The 27,088-nt window shown below is 38.5% G+C and overlaps 2 protein-coding genes across 2 annotated transcripts in view; one reads left to right on the top strand and one right to left on the bottom strand.

The window, feature by feature from the left end:
- CATSPERE (catsper channel auxiliary subunit epsilon) overlaps positions 1-12,640 on the bottom strand; it is a 92,316-nt gene extending 79,676 nt beyond the window's left edge. Inside the window, exons 1-5 of the mRNA XM_019623845.1 lie at positions 12,458-12,640; positions 7,286-7,334; positions 6,477-6,550; positions 5,881-5,950; positions 3,661-3,731 (exon numbers count right to left, since the gene is read on the bottom strand). Coding sequence (XP_019479390.1) covers positions 3,661-3,731; positions 5,881-5,950; positions 6,477-6,550; positions 7,286-7,334; positions 12,458-12,522 — 329 coding nt within the window. The 5' untranslated portion in view covers positions 12,523-12,640. The remainder of the gene's footprint in view (positions 1-3,660; positions 3,732-5,880; positions 5,951-6,476; positions 6,551-7,285; positions 7,335-12,457) is intronic.
- A 2,306-nt stretch (positions 12,641-14,946) lies between these two features.
- Positions 14,947-27,088, top strand: part of ADSS2 (adenylosuccinate synthase 2) — a 43,920-nt gene continuing 31,778 nt past the window's right edge. The window contains exons 1-4 of the mRNA XM_019623846.1: positions 14,947-15,227; positions 23,090-23,192; positions 23,996-24,064; positions 26,030-26,167. Coding sequence (XP_019479391.1) covers positions 15,045-15,227; positions 23,090-23,192; positions 23,996-24,064; positions 26,030-26,167 — 493 coding nt within the window. The 5' untranslated portion in view covers positions 14,947-15,044. The remainder of the gene's footprint in view (positions 15,228-23,089; positions 23,193-23,995; positions 24,065-26,029; positions 26,168-27,088) is intronic.

A 27,088-nucleotide genomic window follows, 5' to 3' on the forward strand; every position in this document is an offset into this window, starting at 1 on the left:
CAGCTGGTCGCCACAGCCTAGTGTGTGTATGCCACTGGCGTGGGCCACTGCCACTGCCTGCTCTGGTCTCTAGCCACTGGACCTGGAGGCTCTACTGAGGACCCTAACAGCTCCTGAAGTCACTGGGGACACTCCACAGCACTAACCTAAAACCATGAGTTTGTCCACGTGGCCTAAGCCAGCAAGACAGCGTGCCCTCCTGGACGCAGAGCCAACACAAGCCCCTACGCTTGGTACCCTACGCCAGTAGACCTGGGGTCACAGCAGGCTCCAGTGTGCCCGCACATACAGATGAAGGTCTTTCCTTAGTGAAATGAGTCTCTAAAGACTGGGAGAAATGACAGCTTCTTCAAATGTACAGATACCTACCTAAGGCTATGGGGACACATGCCTCCACCAAAGGAATATGGTAAACTTCCAATAACAGACCCCAAAGAAACAGAATGGTGGGCACAAATAAGAAATGTTAGACATGTTAAAAGAGGCATAACTAATACTACCTCAGAGATCACACAAATATAAGAGGATATTATAGACAACTTTATGACATTGAAATTTATACTAAAATTGCTAACTGAAGACATGGATAAATTCCTAGAAAAAAACCTATGTACAAATAGAGTTTACAAAAATTAGAACTCCAAAATAGCACAATCACCATTAAATTAATTGAATTAATAGTTAAGAAATCTCTCCCCCACCACATACACAAATCCAGATTCGAGTAGATTTCTATGCCAGTTTCTATCAGATACTCAAGGAACATATATTTCTAATCTTACACAAAATCTCTCAGAGAAAAGAAAAGAATGACTACTAACTTATATGATGACTCTAACATAGTTTTGCTACCAAAAGTTGAAAAGGATGTTATAAGGGGAATACAGTCACAGGCCAGTCCCACTCATGAATATTCACACACAAAAAAACTAATGCAATATTCACAAACAAAATCCATCAATATATGAAAGCTAATTCATCAAGATCAAGTTGGGTTATTCCAGAAATATAAGATTAGTTTAATATTGAAATGTTAATAACTATTATTTACCAGATTAACATAGTAATGGAGAAAACCCATATGAACTTTTAAGTAGAAGCGGAGAGAACTTTAAATAATTTTGAACATCAATTCATAAGAAAAATTCACTGCTAACTTGAAATAGAAGGAAACTTCCTTTAACTGGGTAAAAGTTAACTTGTTACCTGTAACAAATATTATGCAAAACAGTGAAATGATGAGAGCCTCCCTTTTAAGATCAGAAATAAGACAAGGTGGCCTGTGATCACCCTTCTAGGAAACGTTGTGTTCTAGCCATGCAGTAAGGAAAAAAAAAAAAAGGAATAAAAGGCATACTATTAGAAAAGAATGAATCTAATTTTCAGGTGACATGATTTATAAAAATTCCTAGAGAATATAAAAATAAGTTTGAATCAATATAAGAATTTAGCAGATTGCTGAATATGAAAATCAATATTCAAAAGTGAACTATATTCTATACAACAGCAAGGTCGGGTAGAAAATGCAGTTTTAAAACTCTGACTATAATAGCAGCAAAAAACATGTGAAAAGACCTGAATAAATGGAGGATTACATATTGTTGTTGAGTAGAAAGACTCTCCAAATTGATTAAAATATTTAGACAAATTATTAAAATCCCTACTAGGTTTGTTGGTGGAATTTGACAAAACAATTCCAAAAATTCACAGGGAGAAAAAATAGGCCCAAAACAAGAGATTCCTGAGGAAGGACAAGAGTTAGGATCAGAGTGGGATGGATACTTACACTATCAGTTATCAAGATTTTAAAAATAGGGTGAAATGTATAACTATTGCATTGTTTTGTACACCTGAAACTAATAAAAATAAAAAATAAAAAGATTTAAAAAATAAAGTTATCATAATAAATATAATGTAGAATGTATTCAAGTATAGACAAAGAGATCAGCTGAACAGAACAGCCAGCCTGGAAAGAAACCCATGAATACATGGAAAATTGACCTATGACAGAGCAGGCACTGTGGATAAATAGATTGCTCAATAAATACATATGAGAAAACTAATTATTCATGTAGAAAAAAAGATGATGATGGATACATGGGTGTCAGTTTCATTTTTATTCTTTAGATGGTGTTTTTACAGGTGATACATTGTGGGCATTTTTACAACCTACTTGTTTGTAACAGAAAAACGCTTAAGTTTTCCTGAGTTCTCTCTTTTCGGCTAACCTGCCCCTTTGGGTAGGTGCTTCTTCTGTTTTTGCTTTCTTGGAGGGAACATATCTGGATCAGGCCAGTGTGAGGGGCCCATTGCTCTCACCAGCTCTTGGGGCTCAGCGTGTGTGAGTGAGACTGGAAACTCATGAAACTGGCTGCATATGCTTTCTCGGAAGATGCTCCAATCCGATGGTGCCCACGCCTCTCTTTGGGGGAAGTAGAAAGTAGCCCATTTGGCCCCAGAGCCAGGTTCTTTTCTCCAATTCAGCTGTACCAGGATTTCCCCCCCCCCCAATTTTCCCTTGTCTGTTTCTCAACTGGTTCAAAACCTACAGGGGGAAAGCGGGGGCTGGCATGTCTGAACCTCCCAACCAGAAAGACGCCTGCTGGTTTCACGAGGAGCGGAGACTCAGCTCTTGCTTCTTGGTAAGACTCTGGGAAGTTGGCCGTGATTTGGAGAGGAATGGCCAAACGTGTCCTTCTGGAGGGGCTCATGAAATCTAGTTATCAGGACCTTCACTCCAAAAATTGCACATAAACTGCAGAGCCATCTCTTTAAGGGACCATGTGAACCAGGACAATGAAACGATCAGCAACAGCCAGGCCTTATTGAAGACATGAGTATTCTGATCAGTTCTGCCTGCGTCATGTGCCAATGCTCAATTAATCGCTGTGGCCAGTGAAAGGTGGGGTTATAGAGTTAGTACCATATAAACCACAGTGTAAGGGAGGGATGGTTCCTCCAAAGACAGGGATGTTAGGTAGATAAAAAGAAGTAGGTGCATGGCAGTCATCTGGAGAGCAGGGGCCACATAAAATAGCTCTTTATATCCTACATCGTGCTTTGACTATTGCCTTGACTATGATACTAAAAAATATTCTGATTTGTTTTTCACTTATTGAATGATTTTATAATGCAGTTAATTATTTTTCCTTGTACCAGTTTTCCCTTCTTAGTTATATTCATTCACTCTCATGTTACAATGGGTTTGAAGAGCTATCTAAGACAAAGAAAATCCTTCTGGAATTTAACATATATAATGGAAATAAAAGAGCCTTGTAGAAAAACCAGAATCAAATCCCAATGTTATCTTTGAATGGCTGTATATCTTTGTCCAAACTATTTAACCCATCTAGGCTTACATTTCCTCGTTTATAAAATAAAGATAATAATACTTACATTTATGGTTATTATGAAAATTGAGAGATAATTTATATAAAGTATGAATATGTAGAAGCAATATAGTGGTTCAAATAGTGGTTGCCATTGTTACTTTTATTGTTTGTGCAATATTGGCAGTATATTTAAAGATATCTTGATTGGTGAATGAAAGCTTATACGGAAACTATAATGTATGTAATCTATTTGTGGTTAATTTAAACTTAAAGCTAAAGACTATTAAAAAGTATTTATTACCTTTGTATTCAATATTGCATTACTTACATGACGCTATAACACCACAGGAAGCAAATATGAGAACTCTCCACAGATAAATAGCGTTCTTCTTCTAAATCCTAAAATAAATACCAAAAGAAAGTATGATATATTAACTTTAAAATAAATACAAATTTGGATACAAGCATAAAAGTCCTAGACGAACTAAGTTATCTAAGATTAGAGAAAGCGTAATGAATAAATTTCAGAAGAGAACTAATAAATTTTCATATAATACTGCTTTAATTCTTTAGATACTCTCTGTACTTAAGAATTTACTAACATGAGTGACAAATTTGGATGGCTTACTGTTTCTAACATATTTGTCCTTGCAAAATAATAACAATTATATATATATCTTTGCCCCCAGCTCCTGCTAATATTTTGTCTTTGACCTCAGTTCCTGAAACAGAGCTTCTAAAGCCATCGTGATTTCCCGAATGACAGGAATGTCTGACCCAGAGTTCCTAAATCGCTTTTGTTCTAATGTGGTGACTCTTCGTGGGCTCCTGGATGGGAACTGGTCACTAGAAATACCAAGCCATGATTAGAAGCTTGGAAATTTCTGGTCAACTTCCCATCCTCTGGAGAGGGGCGAGGGGCGAGGGGTTGGAAAATGAGTTAGTAATCAATGATGCCTGTGTAATGAAGCCTCCATAAAAAATTCCTAAAGTATGGGATTCCAGAGCTTCTGGGTTGGTTGACACATCCTTATGCAGGCAGGGTGATGCACCCCAAGCCCACGGGGACAGAAGCTTCTGTGCTCAGGGTCCTTCTAGACCTTACCCTCTGTACCACGTCATCTGCCTGTTCATCTGTGTCCTTTATTATAGCCTTTATTATAACTGGTAAATATAAATGTTTCTCTGAGTTCTGTGAGCTGTTCCAGCAAATTATTGAACCTGAGGAGAAGGTTGTGGGAACCTGGATTTATAGCCAGTCAGTCAGAAGTACAGGTGACAACCTGGGATTGGCCTCCGAAGTGGGGGCAGTCTTGTGGGACTGAGCCCTTGACTTGAGGGATGTGATGGTAGCCTCATGAAGAATGGTAGGACACCCACCTGGTGTTAGAGAACTGGTCAGTGTAGAACACCCCGCCCCCCAAAAAAAATTTGTCACAGAAGTGTTCTCTGTGATTGTATACAGGAAAATAGTGAGTTTTCCTACACAGTCTTCCTCACTGAAATACAATTCAATTAATTTTCTTCTTTAATTTTTCTCAACCAGGGGTGATTTTGCTCACCAGGGAATAGTTGGCAATTCCTGGAGATGTTTTTGGTTGTTATAACTAAGTGCTTTGGAGTGTATTTCAAAAGTCACATGCACCCCCTTAAAGGTTACAAGATCTGATGACACTATACATAAATGACAAATAGGGTCCTATATATGCAGGTATTTCTGTGTGCATTTTTTAACAATATATGACATTACACATGGGCTTCCAACATACAACAAAAGTGAAAGGAATCCTTTACTTCCTCAGGAATTGTGTTTATGAAACTGGTAAACACTCATAAGCTCAAAAAGCCAAATTCAAATAGTTTTCAACCTATAGGGATTGAAAACTGAATTAATTAATTCACCTGGCCTCTCCCACATCACTCTATCTACTTGTTCCCTGAAATAAAGATTATGAATGAAAAAAGAAGGCATAAGCCCCAAAGTAAAGGCAGGATTTGTCACATGGAGTCTCTATAGCAGTGGCTTTTGATATTTGTGTGGGAACATCAGCCGTGAGATGTGTGGCCAGTACTTTGTTACTAATTAATAAAATGTCAATGTTTGAAAATGCTTTACTTTTTTTTTTAAACTAGAGAGGATTCAACATCACTCTTGTTATTTGCATTCACATATGCTTTCTTGAATTGATGAAAATATCGTGGAGTAAAAACAAATCTGCTCGAAATGGCTTTAATCTTAGGAGCGAGGATATGACATGAAACCCACTAAGCTGGGAGTACTTTTATCATTAAGGTGGTAACTTGAGCTTTAACATACTTACTAATAAAACAGTTAAGGTAAAAACCATATATCATTTCATAACTTATACTTTGCTATGAGACATATCTAAAAATCAATGACATACAATAATTTTAAAATAGCTCTTATTTAGAGTGACAACTTATACTATTTAAAACAGATTAGATTAAGTTGAAAGCTCAAAAAAGGCAAAATAAAAGGTAACACAGGTGATTTTTCAAGTTCAATAAGTTATTAAAATCATCTTACTGGGCCTTTGACTATCGGTCTTACGGTATGAACACCAGGAGAAGGACACCGCAGTTCTGTCTTGGGTGAGCTAGCATTTTAAAAGAACAAGAAAGGAGAAACATGTAAAGATGCATATGAGATTAATGAAAATTTCCCTACTACTTTTTAAGCCTAAAAACTTCAATTGTGTGCTATTAAGAAAATAAAGAATATAGCAACATTTTCCTTCTATGTTCATAGTGATTTTGTTTTTCTTTTCACATCTATTTAATGGGAAGAAATTTACATTAAATCACAGGATTGAATCTGAATGTCTGCATGAATGCTTTGTTATGAGTAAATACACACATACAGAGGGTGCCAACAAAATATATACACATTTTAAGAAAAAACTATTAAAATTGTAATACTCAATATATACCGATAACAAAAGATGAATACAAGTCACATTTGACTTGTGCAATTACAAGAGGTCCTCAAAGTGGTTACCGTCAGCTTCCAGACACTTCTGATTATGGCGAACTACTGCTTGAGCAACGCTGACCAAAGTGTACACTTGTATATATATATTTTTATCACCCTCGGCATATTGACATTCATGGTAAAAAGCTTACCGTTTATTTTTGACAGAACAAGCTGTTGGCACGCTCCACTCAGAAAATAATGTTCCTTCATACTCTAACGTAATCTAAAAAAGAAGGTAAAATAGTTCAAACAATAAAATCTGATGCAAAAATTTTCATCTCAGTGTTCAGATGTAGGGTTCAATTTTCTGGGTCCTTATTATTTAAAGAAAGAATAACTAAAATTGGATTCTTTTGAAATTATACAAAGTAATATGACAAAGGAAAAGTAACGTTTCTAGGACACACTTCAGTAGTCTCCCCCCAAAACATTAAGATTTTTATTTTATTTCAACAATAATCTATTAAGTATGTAGGTAGGTTACTGATATGCCAGTAGGTTCTGTGGATAAAAAAACAAAACAAAAATAAAGATGAATGAGACATGGTCATCCTATTTGTTTCATGACACAATTTTATGAATATTAAATCACAAAAACAGGATTGGGGGAGGGGGGTTGTCACCTCGAGGGGTAAAAAGTATAACTACTGCACTGTGTTGTACAGCTGAAACTAATTCTAAAAAATGTGTATTTCACAATAAAAAATAATTTTTAAAATACAATAAAAAAAATCACAAAAACACTCAAAACAACACTACCTATTTTTGCTACATACATATTTAAGGACATTTATTGGAGAGGGAATCTATATTAGGAAGGTAAATGAAATGAAGAAAATTAAATACAAATAAAAGAATGATACTGTACTATATGACTGGGTATGATGAACTCTGATCTCTGCTCTAGGTAAAGGAAATTAATACTTAACTATAATTTAAAAAAAAAGTAAACACTTACAGCAGTTCTGGTACTAAAAATTTGGTAGTTTGGGATGTTAGTGTAATACCTGTGGAGGAAAAGGTCAAATATGAATATTAAAACTAATTTCTCTTCCAGAGAATAGGGATTCTATACATGGTCAAGGCATGCCTGGGCTGTCAAGAGCTTTATGCTTCTGCCCAAGAACCTTCCTGGAAAGCGTACTCAGGGCTACAACTGAGGCTATCAGTGAACTCTACTCACCGCTCAAAGGGTGTTTGGGTTTGCTCAGTACCTGAAGACACTAGAACGAGAAGTGCTGATGCTCCTCGGTTTACAGGGGGTTTATGTCTTGATAGACACATTGTAAGTTGAAAATACTGTAATTAAAAAATGCATTCCATACACCTAACCTACTGAATGCCTAGCAGCTTAACCTAGTCGACTTTAAACGCGCTCAAAAAACTTACATTAGCCTACAGTTGGGCATGATCATCTGTCTCAAAGCCTATTTTATAATAAAGTGTTGAATATCTCATGTAATTTAGTATGTATATCGTTTTCACACTCTCATAAAGTTGAAAAATCATAAATTGAAAAGTCGTTAAGCTGAACCATATATTGTAGGAAGTATAAGATTCTTCCCACAGAAACTCCAAGCCCCATTGAATATACGGGGGTGCCAAAAAAATGTGTACACCTGACTTGTATTCATTTTTTTATTGGTATATATTATTATAATTTTAATACAGGTTTTTCCTTTCTTAAAATGTGTATAAAATTTTTTGGCACCCTCTGTATTACTATAAGACAAAAAAGACTTTGAGACAAAAAGTATTTTCAAGGACAAAGATCACTCCATTATAAAGTGTGACCCAAAAGAACAAACAGAGCATGAGAAAACACATTCTTTTCAAGCACACATGGAACATTTATGAAAACTAATAATCTATTAGGTCATAAAGCAAGTCTCAACAAATTTCAAATTTCACACAGGTATCATGTGGACCATGCTCTTTGATTATAGTACAATTAATGGAGACATTATCAACAAAAAGATCATCTTTACAATTTTTGTTTTTAAAGATTTCATTGGGGGAATTGGAGAAGGGGAACAATGTTGGGGAATTAGGGAAGGGGAACAGCCAAGTTGTTGTCCTTCAGTCTTAGTTGTGGAGGGCGCAGCTAGCTCAGCTCCAAGTCCATTTGCCATCAGACTGCCCGTAGCCACTCAGCTCAAGTTGCCATGTTCAATCTTAGTTACAGGTGAGCATAGCCCACCATCCCATGTGGGAGTCGAACCGGAAACCTTGTTGCTAAGAGTGCATGCTCTAACCACTGAGCAATCCAGCTTCCCGGAGGCAGCTCAGGGCAGCTCAGCTGAAGGTGCCGTGTTCAATCTTATTGGGTGTCGGAAAAGTCATGACGCATGTTTGCACCAGTTGGCAGTAGTTCATTTTTGGAAGTACTAGAGTCATTCGCAACCATGTTATTGCTATGTCATTTGACAGCTGACAGTTCTAGCTTCATTTTTTAAAAAAATTGGGTGATTTGGTTGAGTTTGGAGATTTTACAATAAGTTGAAGATGGAAGACCAAACTGTGCATTTTTGCCATATGTTACTGTTTTACTTCCATAAAGGGAAGAACGTGTTAAACTTGTGAAAAGTTGCATAAAGTTTACAGTGACAATGCTCTACAAGAACATCAGTGCCAATGATGGTTCACGAAATTCCGTGCTGGTAATTTTGATCTCAACGATGCTCCTCAGTCAGGGAGGCCCACTGAGGTTGATGACGACAAAATAAAGGCATTGATCGAGTCAAACCCATGTTACACGACATGAGAGACTGCAGAAACATTGAACATCCATCATTCAAGCATTCACGACCACCTGAAGAAGCAGGGATACGTAAGCAAGCTCGATATTTGGGGTTCTGCATGAACTCAAAGAAGTTCATTTGCCGGTGCATATGAACATCTGTAATATACTCATTAAACGTGAGGAAAACGATCCTTTTTTGAAGCGACTGATAACTGGTGATGAGAAGTGGATTGTTTACAACAATGTAGTGCACAAACAGTCTTGGTCCCAACGTGACGATTCACCTCAAACGATATCGAATCAGAGGAAGGTTATGCTCTCAGTGTGGTGGGGTTTTAAAGATGTCGTGTTTTTTGAGCTCCTACCAAGGAACCAAACAATCAGTTTGAATGTGTACTGTCAGCAATTGGACAGTTTGAACGAATCCATCATCCAGAAACGTCCAGAGCTTGTTAATTGTAAAGGAGTTGTGTTCCATTGCGACAGCGCAAGACCACACACAAGTTTATTCAACTGTCAAAAATTACTGGAGCTTGAACGGGATGTGTTGCCACACCCACCATACTCGCCTGAGCCTGCGCCTTCAGACTGCCACTTGTTTCGCTCTCTTCAAAACTCCTTGCATGGTGTAACGTTCAATTCAGATGAGGCTGTAAATCAGCACCTTGTTCAGTTTTTTGCAAATAAAGACAGGTCCTTCTATGAACGAGGAATTATGAAGCTCACTGAAAGATGGCAAAAGGTTATTGAACAAAACAGGCAATATATCATTGATTGATCTTTGTTCTTTATAGAAATAAATGACCTTTGAAAACATAGACAAAATACATCATGACTTTCCCAACAACCTGATAGTTGTGGGTGGGCGCAGCCCACCATCCCATGCGGGAGTTGAACTGGCAACTTTGTTGTTAGGAGCATGTGCTCTCCCCAGCTGAGTCATCCTGACACCTGTTGGCAGCTCAGTGGCCGCTCAGCTCTGGCGCAACTCACTGGCCCATGTGAGAATCGAACTTGTGACCCTGTTGCTCAGAGCTTGCGCTCTTAACCAACTGAGCCACTCGGCTGGCCCTGAAATTCTTTACAAATTTGAGTTAAAAAACAAACTGCTAAATAATTCAAGAATTATAGAAGAAATCACAATAAAAGTTAAAACTATTGAGAAGTGAATGATAAAAGAGTGCATATCATTTTTTATGGGATACAGCAAAGCAGTACTGTATGGCACATTAATATCTTTAAATGTCATATTAGACAACAATAAAGACCACAAGCTATTAGCTAAGATTCTGGCTTAAGATGTTAGAGAAAGTATCAGAATAAGGCCAAAGAAAATAGAAGAAAAGAGGGCCGGCCGAGTGGCTCAGTTGGTTAAGAGCTCGCTCAAGAAGTTTGAGCTCTGAGCAACAGCAGTTCGAGTCCAGCCCGAGCTGAGCAGCCGCTGAGCTGCCAATAGGTAGCAGGATGGCTCAGCTAAAAAAAAAAAAAAATTAAAAAAAAAAAAGAAAATAGAAGAAAAGAGATAAAAATGATAACAGAAATCAATAGAAAACAAAAATACAAAGATGACTAAAACAGACATGCCTTATGACAAGACAGATCAGGACAAAAAAGAGAAAGAAGAGACAACTAAACAACATTAACGAAAACGGACCATAATTACAGAAAAAACGAAGAGCAAAAAGATAAGGAAATATTTTCAATTATGTGACTATTTTGGATAATTACATGAAATAGACATTTTAATATGTACTACCAAAACTGACTCAAGAAGAAATAAAAGGCCTACATAATGCTATAGCCATTAAAAGATGTGAAGCAGTTTAAAATCGCCCCTAACACATGGGGTTCAGGGGTTTTATATATGAGTCCTATCACAGGTTTCAAGGAACAAATTATCCGAGTCTTATACAAATTCTTCCAAAGACCTGAAAACCAGATGATACTCTCCAACTCATTTTGTAAATCCGGTGTAACACTGATATCAAAACCAAAGTAAGACATTATGAAAAAGAAAACTATAGACATAAAAATCCTGCAGAAAATATCTGCAAATTGAATACAACATTGTGTAAAGAGATGAACCATGGCCAAGTGAGATTTATCCTGTGTATGCAAAGATGATCTTATTAGAAAACTCTACAGATGAAACTCACCTCCTAAAATATTTACTATCTGGTCCTTTACAGAAAAGTTTGGTGACCTCTGGTATACAACTTAACAAAGTTTACAAACTCCCTGAGTTCACAGACCATTCTTAATATCAGCTACCATGATTTATCGATCCATTATTTGCCAGGCATGAGCTGAGAACTTTAAATACATGATTGTATTCAAGCCTCACAACCACCCCAAGGAGAGAGGTTTTCTTATCTTTATTTTATAGAGAAGAAAATGAAGGCTCACAAAATTCTGTCAGAATGCTACAGTTTTGCTCTTTCTCACTCTTTCAGCTATCTTTCCAATGGAGAATTACTATTTGACCCCTCCATCTGTCCAGTGAGGTAGCTTGGATCCCTTCAGTCTGAAACCTCTATAATGGTTTGATTTATCGTTGGTATCCTTACATTTTAATGTTAGAGGGTAATAATTATTGTTATAGCAAAGCCTCCGTTCAACAGAATATTCACAGAATGTGATTTTGCTGGTTAATCATCCGTCTTTTAACCTACGTTGAAAATCTTCCTAAAATATTTCGAAACACTTTGCAACCCAGCAGTTACTGAGTACCAAACGAAAGTCAATTTGCATTGAGGATCTCAGAACTTTTAAAGTTCTTGTTCCCCAAATCAACTCACTTTATACAGGCATCACGTCCTTACATTTGTACAGTGTTGGCATTTTATAACGCACTCTCACAAATCATTCAGCCACACCATCAACAACGTACCTAGTTATTCTAGTGTAGTGTCCCCCCGTAACACCCCCCAGGGGGCATTTCCAGGCTCCAAGCTTATTCGCTACCCGAGTCTCTTTCCTCCTCCTCCTTTAAACCTCAGCCCCCGTAACACCCCCCCCCACCCCCGCTCCTCCAATCCCCAATCTCTGGTGGCAACCTTTTGGTTCTCATTTGCTCTTCTCCTCTCTGGCAAAAGCAGAATGCAATGGGAGGAAACGAGTTTAAGGAATCATAGGGACTCAGCTGTCCAGAGGACAGCGATGTGAAGTCACCACAACCCTAAAACAGCATCCTAACAGCGTCCCCTCATTTTCCACTCTCATTCATTGAATGAGACTGGGACTGGGGCGGCGGTTTGCTGATACTAGACGAGGCAGTCTGCACTGGCAGGTGGCTTCTGACACTGAGGCGCAGGGATGGGGCCCCCATCTGTTAGGTCCCGGGGGCGACCCCCGCCCGGGGCCCCTGTCCGCGACTGGAGTTTCTACCTCCACAGAGCCCAGCCACAGCAACTCAGCCACGATAACAGCACCGACACCCCTTGGGCTGACATGACGCCACGTACTCTGCTCAACCGTTCAAGTCGTGCGGGCCCTGGCCTCGCGCTGCCTGGGGGGCGCCAGCGGAGCCTGTGGCTGGAGGAGCCGGGGCGCTGGCGCCGCGGACCAAGGTCGGGCCTGCTCACACGGAAGGACAAGTGCGCGTGCGTGCCAGGGCGCGCCACACCCTGCGCTCCTTAGGCGGCTGCGAATTCCAGTTGTTGGAGTCGAAAATCTGAAGCAGATTTTAGGAAAGGCGGAACCATGGTTTTTTTGGAGTAAAATAGCAAAACCACTTTGGAAACTCTAAGTTGGCTGAATGAAGGTGAAACTTTTAAATTAGTTTATCTTTTAGCTTTATCTTGTATACAACTACCGCAAATAGCAAATACTTATCTGGCAGTGCTTTCCAGGGAACAGGTACTCCAGAAATGATTTTTAAGTTGAACAGAAATGAACAGTAATGTGTGCTTATTGAGCACTTACTGTATGCCCAACACTACCTCCTGCGCTTTAGTGCAAAGATGCAGGACAGCATTCTGATTTACAAAGGGGTTTGTAATCTTGTGATAAAGCCAAGATAAGCAACAAAGTTGTCCTGTAGTATAATTAATCTGTTTACTTGTTGGTAGACCAAATAATCGGAATCACTGATGGCTGCATTTGTATCTTTATTCCTTCTTATGTCATCAGTGCCCAGCAGTCTGTTTATAGTAGGTTTTCAATGTTTACTGATGTAATGAGTCATTGAATTAAGACAGTAAAATACTAAAATCCCATCTAGGAACCATTAGAGAAAGTGATTGTATATACATGATTTGGGAGACACTACCTTTAATGCCATCCTAGTCCCACTTTTTCCCCGAAGTAACTATATCAGCATTAGATGTCATAATTAATGAGTTACAGTTGGAAGAGCATTAGAGCAGCAGTACGTATACTCCGGAATCTAGTGGCAACTGAAACACTAAGAGGAGTGGAATATACAGAAAGGGCCTGTGCTCTGGACTCAGACTGCCTAGGTATCAATTCAGCCATCACTAGAGCAAGTTAAGTTCTTAAATCCTGTAAAATAAGGATGTATTACCTACCTTATATGGTTGTGGGAAAAGAACTAAGTGCACCATAGGAGCTGGCATTTACTGTACGAGGTATGACAATTAAATTTGCGAACTCATCCTAGAAAAAGTGTTGCATACCTCATTGCTGAATATCACTATGGCCACCTTTGACGTACTCCCCTTGGGAAGCTATGCACCAATGCCAGCACCTAGTTCACCTTTCAAAGCAATTTTGGAACTCTTTATCTGGAATGGCCATCAGAGCTATTGTCATATTACCTTTGATGTCCTGAATGTCATCAAAATGTCTTCCTTTCAATATTTCCTTTTTCTTTGGGTAAAGAAAGAAGTCACTGGGGGCCAGATCAGTCGAGTAGGGCGGGTGTTCCAATACAGTTGTTTACTGGCTAAAATCTCCCTCACAGACAGTGCCGGTGAGCTGGTGCATTGTTGTGATGCAAGAGCCATGAATTGTTGGCAAAAAGTTCAGGTCATGGAACTTTTTCAAGTAGCCTTTTCAGCACTTCCAAATAGTAAACTTGATTAACTGTTTGTCCAGTTTATACAAATTCATAATGAATAACCTCTCTGATACCAAAAAAGGTTAGCAACATCATCGCAACAAGTTCATGAACTTAATTGTTAGACCTCGTTCAACATCAGTAATTCATTCCTCCTCCCTGAATCTGTTACTAATGCGATAAACAAGAAGAGTTAGGAGTCTACTTGATCTCTAGATTTTCACGGCTAATGTCCTCTACCTGAATGCTTAACTTTAGAGTTTGCCCTTTTTTGATCCCTCTTCCTATCTCTGCTCTTACTTTTAGAACTTTACTTTCCAATTCTAAACCTATATGTTCCAAATCCATACCACTGTGTTATGAAACTCCATCCTTCCTAAGTTTTACACTCTATAGCATCCCTTAATAAAAACAAATCATTAAAAAATAATTTTAAAATGAACGCTTTCAGAGACTGAAACCTGCACATGGCAGACACTATGGCCCCAGGATATGTCACTTCGGCTCAGAGCGTTGCATGCCGGGAGTTGTAGTCCCACGCTCGAGCACGCACCTCCGCGCCTCTCCTGTTTGAAAAGCGGGAGGAAGGGCGGGTAGGCGGGGCATTGAGGCTGAAGCACGCTCGAAGTCCCTCCCCTGCCCCCTTGCGCTTTGGGGGTTCGCGCTGGAGGGGCGCGCCAGGTCGTGGAAGGGGCTCGGCCTCGGTCCGGGTGGCGGTGGTTTGCCACCACCAGGGCTTCTTTCTCCGGGTGGTGCTGTGGAAGCTGGCCTGCGCTGGGCAGCCTTGGTTCCCCCTCGAGTGGGCTGTGGCGCGGGGCGGGGCGGGGCCTGGCTGGGGGGCGGGGGCGGGGCTGCCTCTGGCTCCTTCTTCCTCTGCATGTGGCTGGCGGCCGCAGAGCGGTTCGGTTGGCGCACTCCTCGCCTCCCTCGGCTTCTCCTCGCGTCACTGGAGCCATGGCGTTCGCCGAGACCAACGCGGCGGCATCTTCCCTGCCCAACGGCGACTGCGGCCGTCCCAGGGCGCGGCCCGGAGGGAACCGGGTAACGGTAGTGCTCGGCGCGCAGTGGGGCGACGAAGGCAAAGGGAAGGTGGTGGATCTGCTGGCGCAGGACGCCGACATCGTGTGCCGCTGCCAGGTGAGGCGACCGGGCTCTGATGTGAAGCCGGCCCGGGAGCTCGGGCCCAGAGCCCGGCTCTTCCGTCCAAGATAAAGTGTCACCTTGAGCTTCTCTCCTCTGGCTGTGAGCCACGGCGACGTGGAGAAATGGCGGGAGGGCAGAGACCCCTGACCTGGGGTCTTGGGCTGCGGGGTTGGGGTGGCTCTGGAGGAAAATGCAGGCTGACCGGGAACCTGGGAGAGATGCGCGATGCCTGGGGAGTAGCTCTCGGTCTGGGGACCAGTGCTCAGCTGCGGGACTGGCGACGGGGTGGGGATGGGAGACGGTCCGAGTTTGAGGAGCTACCGCCCGAGGCCTGCTCTCCACTCCGGGCGGAGACCGACTCGGCCTCTTCCTCATCCCATCACCCACCCACCCAGGGAGATCAGGTGGGAATGGATTGTCCCGAAACGCCCTGAAATCCGCTCACCGTTCCTCCACCTGCAGGCCCAGGGCTTGCAGACCTTTGCCTCCTCCGGTCCACTTTGTTGACATGAGAACGCACCTCAGTGTTTTGGACTGTTTCATGGCCCCGTTTTATTATTATTATTTTTTTTGCTCTGTACCCTGTGTACTACTATTAAGGGGACGTTATTTTTACTTGTTGGTCCCAGAGGACAGAATCCCGGTTCTTTGACGAGTGAGGCAAGTAAATACATGAATGTCAAATCTGGTGTTTGGTGATGTTTACATTGTTACACTCACATCGAAAGTGAACTTTCGGGAAATTGAATGTACTTCCTACCGGGAGACACGTGGTTTTCGGTGTAAGCTTTCTTCCTATTTGTCGTTTGCTTTGAAGCAGCCCAGAGGCTAGGCCTTTGTAAAGGCTTCTAGATAAACTATTACCAATTTCAAAATTCGAAATAGTTGAGCAATACCCGCTTTCACAACGAATTGTAATGTAATATTTGAAGTTAACTGCTGTCTGTTTTGGTCGCAGAATATTTCTTCATGAACACAGGATGGCACAATATGATGATGCCATGCTGAGTATGTTCTAACAAGTTACTAGGCCCACTTGCTTCGAAGCTTTCTCCCTAAAACTGAATTAACACCATTTGAGCATGCAGAAATAAGGTACATAAAAAGCTCAATGTAAATATTCTGACTTATCTCGCTTTGCTGCATGCAGAAATCCACGCCGCCCATTCCTCAGCTAAGATAGCTGTGGCCTAATTGGCCCTTATGATTACCCCTAGACCACCAGCACCAGCTCTCCCTGCATTCCAACCTTCTTTCTATCCTTCTACCTCTGGCAGCACACATACCTTACTTAATAATGCACCTGAAGGTGTTGCCATTGAAATGCTGTCCCATGCTGCCTTAGGAGCTAGCTGCTCCAGAGCCCAGCCGTCACCTTTTGTCTTCAAATCGGATCTGGCCATACTGTGGGGAAAGAAGCATGAGAATACCTGACTCTGTCTGCCTGGGGAGAAGCGGGGAGAGACTGAGGCCCGTTTGTCTCCTTCACTGTCATTCCTGACCATCTTTCTTTCTTGCAAATAGTAGTAGTAAGGTTGAGCTACATGATGGGTTGTGAGAAGGTTTTGGGAATGTAATCATTGTAGCATTTATTAGAAAAGATCCTAGTTTTAATAGCCCTTTGAAAAATAGTAGAATTAGTTTGTAGATCGGAGGTATTGCTATGTTACTGTGAAAGTAGTCTTGAAGGAAGTCGTGGACCAATCTGCTCTGATGCCCTTGGAAAGTCTAGAAAGAAGTGATTGAGAAGGAGCCAAGTTTTGGCTTTAAAATGTTAGCTGAAGATCGAGGAGAGACAGATGAGCAGACTTGTTAGGTAGGCTTTTCTTATCTGTAAACTTTTGACTTACTATCTTCCTTCTATAATTCTAAAATATTTATATTCTTCTAGTGCCTTTTAAGAGCTCATCATTAGAAGGATTCTTTTTAGTCTTGTTAGTGAAAGTAGATGAGTAATGAATAGATTTAAGCGTATCTCTTGTGATTCATTCGCCTTGGTAACTTTAAATCATTTGGTCAGCCCTAGTAAGCGGATATCTACTTAATGAGGTTCTTCAGGATTACAAAATTGAAGGATATGGAATGTTGAAATTCTTAATAATTGTGTATAGAGGGCTGGGGAAAGTCAACATTAGGAAAGGCATTTTGACCTTGAATTGCCTTGTTTGATGATTCAAGTTTTGTATATTAATGAAAAGATGTACTTGGTTAGAGTTTAATTATTTTTTTGTCATGCTCATGCCATAAACTCAAATTTTATGCAGACTGTTTCCCCAGAAGTGGCATATAAATAATGTATTCATGTTTCAACAATGGAATCATAAAATAAGGAATTCCTTCTGATATAAAATACAGTTTTTAAAAGGAAGAATGACGTTGCATTTAACTATATATTTTAATATATAAAATGCCTTTTTGGAAAGAATAGATACAAAGCTAGTGGCATTTTCATCATCACAACACTTAAGACCTATATTTCAGATGCAGGATTTATAGGGAGTTATTTATAACTCGGTAGATACTTTAGATCCATAAATAAGTGTGTAGGACTTGTATTGAAGGACAACCGCTACTGATGCCTTAATTTTAAATTAATATGTCTTTTAAGAAGAAACGAAGAGTGAAGTATAGGATCAAATCTAGGCGTAGTTCATCCAACAATCACATAATGGGCATCTATGTAAAGGGAACCACTTCGCCCCAGAGTTAAAAAGCTGAGAAAAGCAGGGATTGTGCCCACAAGGAGCTTATGGTCTGGTGGACAGCTGTTACAGAAACAAGTATTGCCAGGGTGGGGACAGAGAGGGTACTAGTACAGGTTTTTCAAAGAGTTAAAGGATGAGAATAGAAAGACCGCTTTCTGGCAGCACAAAGTAGTTTTGTTAGGAAGCCTGTTACTGGTTTCCCCCCTCCCCCCAAATCCTCTCAGAGTAAACTATTATACTTTATTTCCTTTATTTTGTTGAGTAGAAACTACAGAGATTTTAACTATTGCAGTTTATACCAGGCCTTAAGCAAGGGCTTGTTTATTGTTCTTGGAGAAAGCAAGCTTGGTAGCCTTGGTTACAATGACAGGCATAAAGTTGCCTGTGATCAGGAAAAGCTAGAACAGTATTCCCTTTCTTCCTGTTCCCCCCTCCCACCCTGGCTTTTAAAGTTAATATAAAGAGAAAATATTAACTAAAATTAATTATAAACGGAAAGTATATCCTGTCATTTGATATATATATATATATATATATATATATATATATATATATATATATATATATATATATATATATATATATATATATATATATATATATAAGCTTGCTATAAAAATAAACTCAATGGAAAAAATGTTAATTTGTAGCTAGAGGCTAGTATTTGCTGAAGGCTCTGAAACCAGCTATATTAATAAGTGATAAAGAAGTGTAAAAGACATACCAGCAGCAAACAGAGACTTTCTCCTTGAAATAATCAGAAATTGCAAAAGGGAATGACTTAAGTGTTACTTAATGCCTGGACCTTATACGGCTAAAAGGGTTATCTCCCAAACCACTTCCCATTATTTTGGAGATGGTAGAGACTTAGCATGTAAGGTAAACCGTTCTTCCAGGTTTATAACAATTACTATTTCTGTGTCTACTATCAGGGCTGCTTTCTATACGTGTTGTTTATATAGCATTTCCCAAGTACACTCATCAGTGTATACCGGTGTGTGCTGTACTTGAAGTCTTGCTTTCCTGGATTCTTGTGCTTTCCTTACCAGCATATAAGCTTTCTCCAAAAGAGGACTTGTTCCCTTTTGTTTTCTTCCATAACACTTAGCACTATGTGAGGCAGAGAGGAAGTAGAACTTAATATTTATTTATTGGGTGACTGGTTTACCCCTAGACATTTCTTTGAAATCACTAGTTTTAACCCTTTCTGGTAAATTATTTTGACATCCCCTTGGACAATTTCATTGACTTGGCAGGAGTTTAAGGTGGATTCCCCAGCTACTCTTGCATTAATATTTGTTACTTAGTATTTGAACTAGTATTTTTTACATTTTACCATTATGTTCAAAGGCTTTAATAGTTTATGTTAAAGTCTTATCTCTTAGATAACTGATATTTGTATCTGTTTCATGTATTTCCTCAGCATATTTCAGTTGAATGCCATGCAATTGTAGCAAATAGTTTTTCTCTGCTGAGGGCAGTAGATCTTAAAATTTGGTCAATGAGGATGTCGCAAGTTCTTCACTATTTAAGCCTATTATGTTTGTATACATAATATATCATCATCTCTTGAGGCATAAATTTTGAGGCATAAATTTTTAAGTTCTATGAGATCACCTCAGTGATATCTGACCAGTATTATTCTTTTTAAAAAAATGTTAATGAGAATGGGTGAGTTAGCTGGATAGTTTCGAGTGTCTCTAGGAAAAACTGTTGCCTAGAACAAATCTAGAATGAACTGGTAAATTGATATATACTTATTAGCTTTCTGACTGTAAATGGATACATATGTAGCTATATTGTCCTTTGGGAACTGTGTCAGATTTTGACACCAAATATTAGTGTGGATGAGCTACATACTAATAAGTGAAGATTGGTGATATTAGAATACTGTTATCAGTGGAAAAAGGGACATTGAGGTATATAGTATTGCCTAGTGACAGCAGTTGAAAAGAACAGTAAATAGAGGGCAGTTCCCATGGCTACTCTGGTGCCACGATGGGATGGTACTTTACATTGAACCCACTGAACCAACTTTTAATAATATTTAACTCAGTATAATAAAATTCTTCAAAAAATGGGAGGTCCCATGAAATTTTTAAAAAACAGGGTTTTTATCTGTATCAACCTTTTAAAAACCTTTGTAAAGGAAGGATTTTTATTTGTGGGAGAAAACGTTTTTGACTTGACACCTGTAGTTCAATTTCAGTGTTTTTTTAAAGAAAATATTCATAAATGTAATGATTAGGTGAGTTTTTATCAAGCATTTACAAAGAGCTGCATCACCTCGCTGGTTTATGCATTTTTTGGTTTTGTGTCTGATCCGCCCATCTGTGACCAGGGCAATCTGACCCTTGTTCAATAAGTGCGTATAATAGAGTTTGATATCTAGAGTCAAGTTTCTTAATTAGGAACCTAAGATCCTCCAAGGCCACGCCCCTTTCCACTTTCATTGTGAGACGTTGTTGCATAATGGTAACTGAAGGTATAAAATACAAGGAACCTGAGATTTTTATCACTTGTGTGACATTTACCTGTGTGTGAGATTCAAAGGTAACCATAATAATGTAAGGTAAAGCGGATCTCTTAAGCCTTTAAAAGATAACTGAGCAGTGCGCTTGGATGTCTTTGCTAAAAAAGAAATTCAGATACCCTGTATATGTTTTCCCTTCCTATCTAGTGTGTCTGGTTACTGTTGAATAGTTTAATTTGATCAACTTATTGGTAGTAACGTAACCTGCTGTACTTTGAAGTCATAAGCTTCTTGCAGTTATATGTATGTCTTCACAAAAGAACAGTCATCCTTGTTTATAACTTATTGCTGTGGATTGACAAGTGTTGTAGTTTTGGCAGTGCAGTAGTAAAAGGGTTCATCTGGAAAGGCAGACACAGGTCTTATGGCCTTTACCAAGAAAGCAGCACAGGAAATTAGCATGGACTCAAGATCGTTAGGTTCCTAAGAAGCTTGAAGACGCTAAACAAGAAATAGGAACCCCTTCTTTTTTTGGTTGCTGGGGTAATTCAAAGGCATGGGGTCTGAGGCATGGCTGCTGCCTGCTACAGCCCATCGTGGATTACAGGAAAAACTCTTTCCCTCCTGATCGTTTTTCATTTTGAGCTGTATGATTACAGTACAGTGTTCATGTATTCAGAGCAAAAAGGACAAAGAGAAGGCACAGAGAGGCCTAGGTGGCCTGAGAAATGTCTCTGGGCTATGTGCATGAAATTATTCGCTCTACACTGGGGTCCCTACTGCTGTTGGAAGAGATACCATTGTTTCAGGGTTATGGACACTGTCACAGCAGGGGCTCAGATGGGTGAGTGATTTGGGGAAGAAGACCTAAGTTTGTATAGAAAACTAAATTAAGGATTAGGAGTCAATTGTTCAGACCAAGGTCCTTTCATTTTCTTCCCAACTTGTTTTTTAGACCTTCGGAGCTTCTTAGTTAGAAACTTACACATATCAACATTTCCTGATCCAAACTTTGATTCTAGAGTTGGGCTTGACAACCTCTGGTTCTTTGTAGCCATGGAAAAAAATTCAAAACGCTTGTCTTCTATCTGTTTTAAGCTTAAAATCTAATTGGGAAGCAAAAGCATATGTGGTAAAACAGAACAGTTACAAAATAACTAAATACTCATATCTTCCCTGTATCCTGCAGTACTGTGTTTTAGAATTTTGTTCTTGTTAGGGTACATATTAAAATTTAGAAGGTAATCGTTTTTATTTTTAGTTATCACTGTGCAGGATGTGAATTTAGAGAGCCCACTGTATACATACTATGTCGCAATGAGTTTGTTTTGTGAATCATTTGGAGTCTTTGTTTGCAAGCAATGGAAAGAGTCGGTCTTAAGCAAAAGGGGGGTTTGTGTGAAGAAGAGCCAAGCTTCCAGTGACAGGAGACAAAGGCAGCCCCGGGATCTCAGCAGCCAGAACTGGCAGCCTTTCTCTTTAGGATGCTCCCTTAGGTGACAGATGCTTCTAACTCCTAACTTCCTTCCTTTCCATTCAAAATCAAATTCCCAAGAGAGAGGAGCTTGATTGGGTCAGGCTTGGATCAAGTTTCCCTGCGGGATCAAATTACTGTGGCCAGAGGGGGTGACTACTTTGATTTGCAAAATAAGGGAAAGGTGGCTAGAAGAGGGACTGAACTGAATTGCTATTTCACAGCTCTTTGTTTGTAAAACAATTAATTAAACCTATCCTGGGGGGGAGGGCAGGTGGGGGTGGTGGTTGTTTGTTTGTTTGTTTTAGTTAAGCAATATAAACCTATAATTAATTGATTTGTGTTTTCTCCCATTCTTTTAAAACTTAGACATTAGAAAAATTATCTTGTCACTTAATATTCAGCCTCCTCTACCTAATTTCTATCATTTGACTTCACGTTTTACTTTTATAGACCATTTAGACATGAGCTTCACAGAATAGAAAGTTCACCGTGGGTTTGTAGTGTGATTCTCAGCTTTAGAAGTTCCTTGACCTGGTGTTTTACTTGATCCAGAGATGAGCAGATTCAAGGGATCTCTCACTAACTAAACTCACAGGACCGATTTATAAATTTAAAAATTAAGGTCTCAGGATAACCGACATTTGAGGGAGTTACTTGGGAGATTTCCTGGTTGATAAATCCATGTAAGAATACACATTTCAGGTTACAAAGTTGCTTCACACTCTCTCAGGACAATGGGAATTACATGAGTGACTACATTAAATTAGGGTAACTGGGCAGATGACTCTTTTCTATTTTAGTGATTTTTTGTTTGTTTGTTTAGATAAAGTATTATAGATAATTAATCAGATTGCTACATGTCCTACATCATGTCAAAAACATAATAATAAACCAATTGTTCCCTGTACTCTTTCACTTTTTTTCTCTTTTAAGAAGGGATATGTCTTCCTGTCTTTCAGAAACCTGAGTTCTTTAATTTCCAGATCCTGTCAGGAATAATAACTCAAGTGTACTCTAGTGAGGAAAGGTGAGACGATAGACATTCTGTTGTAACCTGTAGAGAACAAGTATTCATGGCAAATACTTGGGTTTCCTTAAGTTATATTGACATTTCAGCAGGAAATCATTAATTCACTTTGGAAGGAGATCTGTTACTTGTCATATTTATTGTCAAGTTCAATTTTCCCATCTTACATTTCAGGGAGGAAATAATGCCGGACACACAGTTGTTGTCGACTCTGTGGAATACGATTTTCATCTTTTACCCAGTGGAATCATCAATCCAAATGTTACTGCATTCATTGGTGAGTGTATACTGAGCCACTTGGGGATTTTCCCCCCAGCTGATAATAGTGTTCATTTTTCATTATCTCAACGGATTTCATCTCTCACTAATCAAATGATTAATATTGACCTTGGCATCTTCTGGAATACACCTAGCTTTGGCAGTTTTACAACTCTTTTAGGTCTTCTGGCACTAGTACTTTTTGGAATGATTGCTTTGCATTTTTGTAGGATCATTTGCAATCTTAATTCTATAAAGAAGTATTAGATCATCCAGTTTTTTAAACACTATGGCACACAGTAGGAAAACAAGCCTATGTTTCATAAATGGATTCTGAACTCTTATTATAATATGTGATGCAACCTGATATTTTCTAGTTTAGTTTTTTTTTTTTTAAATGCTTATCATAACCCACTAAATCTATTGCATGACCACTAATAGGCTGTGATTCTTCAATTTCAAAGGTATCCATCTAGAGCCTACTGTGACCTGGTTTAATTTGCCTAAAACTACATAACTAGTTTCTTTCAAAATAACAGTTTCACTTTGTTTCAAGAGCTTTTAAAGTGAGCGTGATTTTAGTGTTTTTTTATTCTATGTATTATGCTCTATTGTGTATTTACATTATACTACTATTTAAAACTTGGAATCCTTTCTGTGGTGACTCCCTGATAAATTCGAATGTTCTATTAATCAAAGTCCCTCGCTCTTCTACTAGTATAGATAAAGGGTTATTGCAGCTGTCTGTATTTCGATATCTTTATATATGTCTATATTATAAATATAGATGTTTAAGGTTGGGATTTGTGTGTTTCCCTTTAGGAAATGGTGTGGTAATTCATCTACCTGGATTATTTGAGGAAGCAGAGAAAAATGTTCAAAAAGGAAAAGGTATGAAAGACCGAATCTACTTTGCCTGGTAACCAGTTATTTTTGGTAAAGTTTTATTGGGATCGCATGCCAGACAAACTTAACATTTTGGTCTTGTACTTTAAAATTGCAGGTTATTGTAGGACAAGTTTTTTTCATGTCAGTTACTAAATTGTATTTATAATCAGTATTTAAACAAAAGACGAACATGTGGTCATTGTATAAGTCTTGATTTTTTTTAATGTAATTGGTCATCTGTAAACTTGAGGGAGGTAGAATTACTGACTATCTTGGTGGCAAAACTCGAGGAAATGTATGAGCTTGTGCTCAAATTAGCATACCTCTGCACAAACCAAAAATTAGCTCAGGGCAGTCAGGAAGCCACAGAAGCGCATTCTGCACACTGTTGGTCTTGTTTCCTAGAGGACCTAGAGCTCCCTGGGTTGGCTGCTACAACCCAGAGATAAAAGAGGGTTGTTTAGATCCCTCTCTCCAAATGAGAGAAATGCTCCTTCTGTGCAATGTAGTCTATCTCCTTTAGCAAAAATTTCTTGATTTCCTGCCTTTCCTGATGTCTTTTGGGTTTTTGAAAGTCTGTTTACATTCAACTTGGCTGCCTTGCTAGGGTTTGAGGGGTTTTGGGCAATGCAAATAATACACAATTGAGGAAACTCATTAGTGTACTTTTCCCTTAGCTCATACTTAAAATACTCAATTCTGTTACCTTATTAAAGTTTTTCAGGTTTAAAAGTAGCAATCTGTCCTCAAGTCTTTCTGCCAACTAAGTCTGACTTCACAGAGAGCCCTGTCTTGCTACCATATCTGTTGTCCCCTGTGCATTTTTACCTGTGTATTGGTGTCAGCTCTTTTAGTTGGTCAACTTGAGCTCCCATGCTGCACTCTGCTCTCCTTCATCCCCTTGAAAAACTTGACCCTACTCTCTTTTTCCTTTCCGCCTATCTAATCCAGCTGACTCCACTTTGCTAAGCTTCTTTGTAATGTTTTCTTTATAATATTCCCTAAGCTACCTTCAGAGTACAAATTTACATATCAAAAACAGCTATAAAATGGAAGGCTTAATATTCTGGGTTTCTTTTAGCACATTACCAAGGAGGTTCTCCTTTTCAATCTATAAGGAATAATTTTCAAACTAAATCTTTGGGTATTATCAAAATTAACTAATTTTTAATATAAAAATTAGTTTTGAAAATGTTTGGAGCTTGGTGGCTTATTCTTAGAATGCATGTGGCCTACTAAGGTTTATTGTCTTTAAAAAAATATATCTATTTAGTTTCATTTATCTACTCATTCAACAATTTTTTTTGAACATTTATTGGATGACTTGTCCATGATATGGAAATTCATGGTCCCTGTTCTCAGGCATTCACAGTTAAATGGGGAGATATGTATATCTATCTATCTATCGATCTGTCTATCTATCATCTATTTTACTACAATTCAGTGTGCTAATACAGTAATTGATAGTACTTTGGAAGAATTAGTGAGAATATTTTATTATTTTGCTTAATCACACTTTTTATAATTGTCTTTTGGCAAATAATTATTTGTCCCAAATAACAATTTGTATTTGGGGACAAATATTCCCAAAATTAACTTTGTTTTCTCAAAATTCTCCCCCTGCTCCATGCCTAACTCCTTTGTCCCTCACCTCCAACAAAATATTTTCTTACCATTTGCTTTTTTGATGCCTAGAAGTATGTTATGTGGATATAACTGGCTTGAATTTGGAGCTTTTTAGAGCAAAACAATTAGAAAGATAGAATTTGTGAATGAGTTTGTATATATAATGAATGACAGATGAGCAAATTCTTGTTAAACATGTTTCCTAGGCGGAAGGAAAGATACGAAAGTGATTATTTCAGTGAAAAACAGTTGTAAACATTGTGTTTCTAAAGAAATTACGATTTTAAAATTATTATACAAAATACTCAATTAACTGTATCTTTCCCCCTCCCTTCCCTCTAGGTCTGGAAGGCTGGGAAAAAAGGCTCATCATATCTGACAGAGCTCATATTGGTAAGAGGGACATAATGTATTTATATATAATTTTCTTTTTATCAGAAACTTATCAAATGAAAGCATTTTGTAGCCAATTTTATCTTTAATTTTATTGAAAACTAAGTAGGGTGTATTGTAATAATTGGGTTCCAAATGCATAAAATCTTATTTTTTTCTTTTTTTTTTTTTTTGATGATGGCTAGGCTAAAATTTATCTATTGCTGAAGGAAGAATTAGCTAATCAAATGAATAATATAAGCAATATTTCATGAAACACCCGTAATTCTAATAAAAAATAAGCCATTTTGAAATACAGAGAGCATTTATTTCCACACATTAATACTCGTGTAAAAGTAGGTCTCTGTGGCAAGTCGTTAGAGTGATACTTTGTGCCTAAAATGTAGTAATACTGCTTTTCAAACCATTAAGACTATTCAGACTAGCCTTCCCCTCCATTATTTAGAGCAAACTGGATTCTAAAATTAACTTCAGCCACCACCAATAAATTTGAGGTTTGTTTCCCTGTTATTATCCTATCTCTGAAGTGACAGAATTGTTAATTAGCAGTGACGTGATTAAGGGACAATAACCAGGAAAGAGAAAGAACTATAAACCATGTAAGAAACTTCTCCATGATTTGTCAAACCTTTAAATTCTACTCAAATGTGGATGTCTCCTGAGGCAATAGCTGCTCTCCTTTTAACATTGACCTCCATTGAAGAAGCAGTCCTCAAAGCTCTTCAAGTATCAGCCAAATAAGCAAATTGAAACCTTTTTGGAAGGAAAGACGGGGGTTGTAAATCTGTCATTTTTGTTGGCTATTTTAAGCTTCTGATTTATTAAATAAAAAAAATCGTTCTCTCAGCCTGTCACCTATATAAAAAATATTTTTTGGTTACTAACTTACCTTAGTACTTTCATTTTAAACTTTTGTATAGCATCATTATAATGCTATAATATAGAAAGCAATACAGTGTTACTGGTATTTTTTCTTATTGACAGTCTCTTAGGTATATAAGGAAAAAT

The sequence above is a fragment of the Hipposideros armiger genome, unplaced genomic scaffold (genome assembly GCF_001890085.2).
Source record: "Hipposideros armiger isolate ML-2016 unplaced genomic scaffold, ASM189008v1 scaffold_567, whole genome shotgun sequence".
NCBI lineage: Eukaryota > Metazoa > Chordata > Mammalia > Chiroptera > Hipposideridae > Hipposideros > Hipposideros armiger.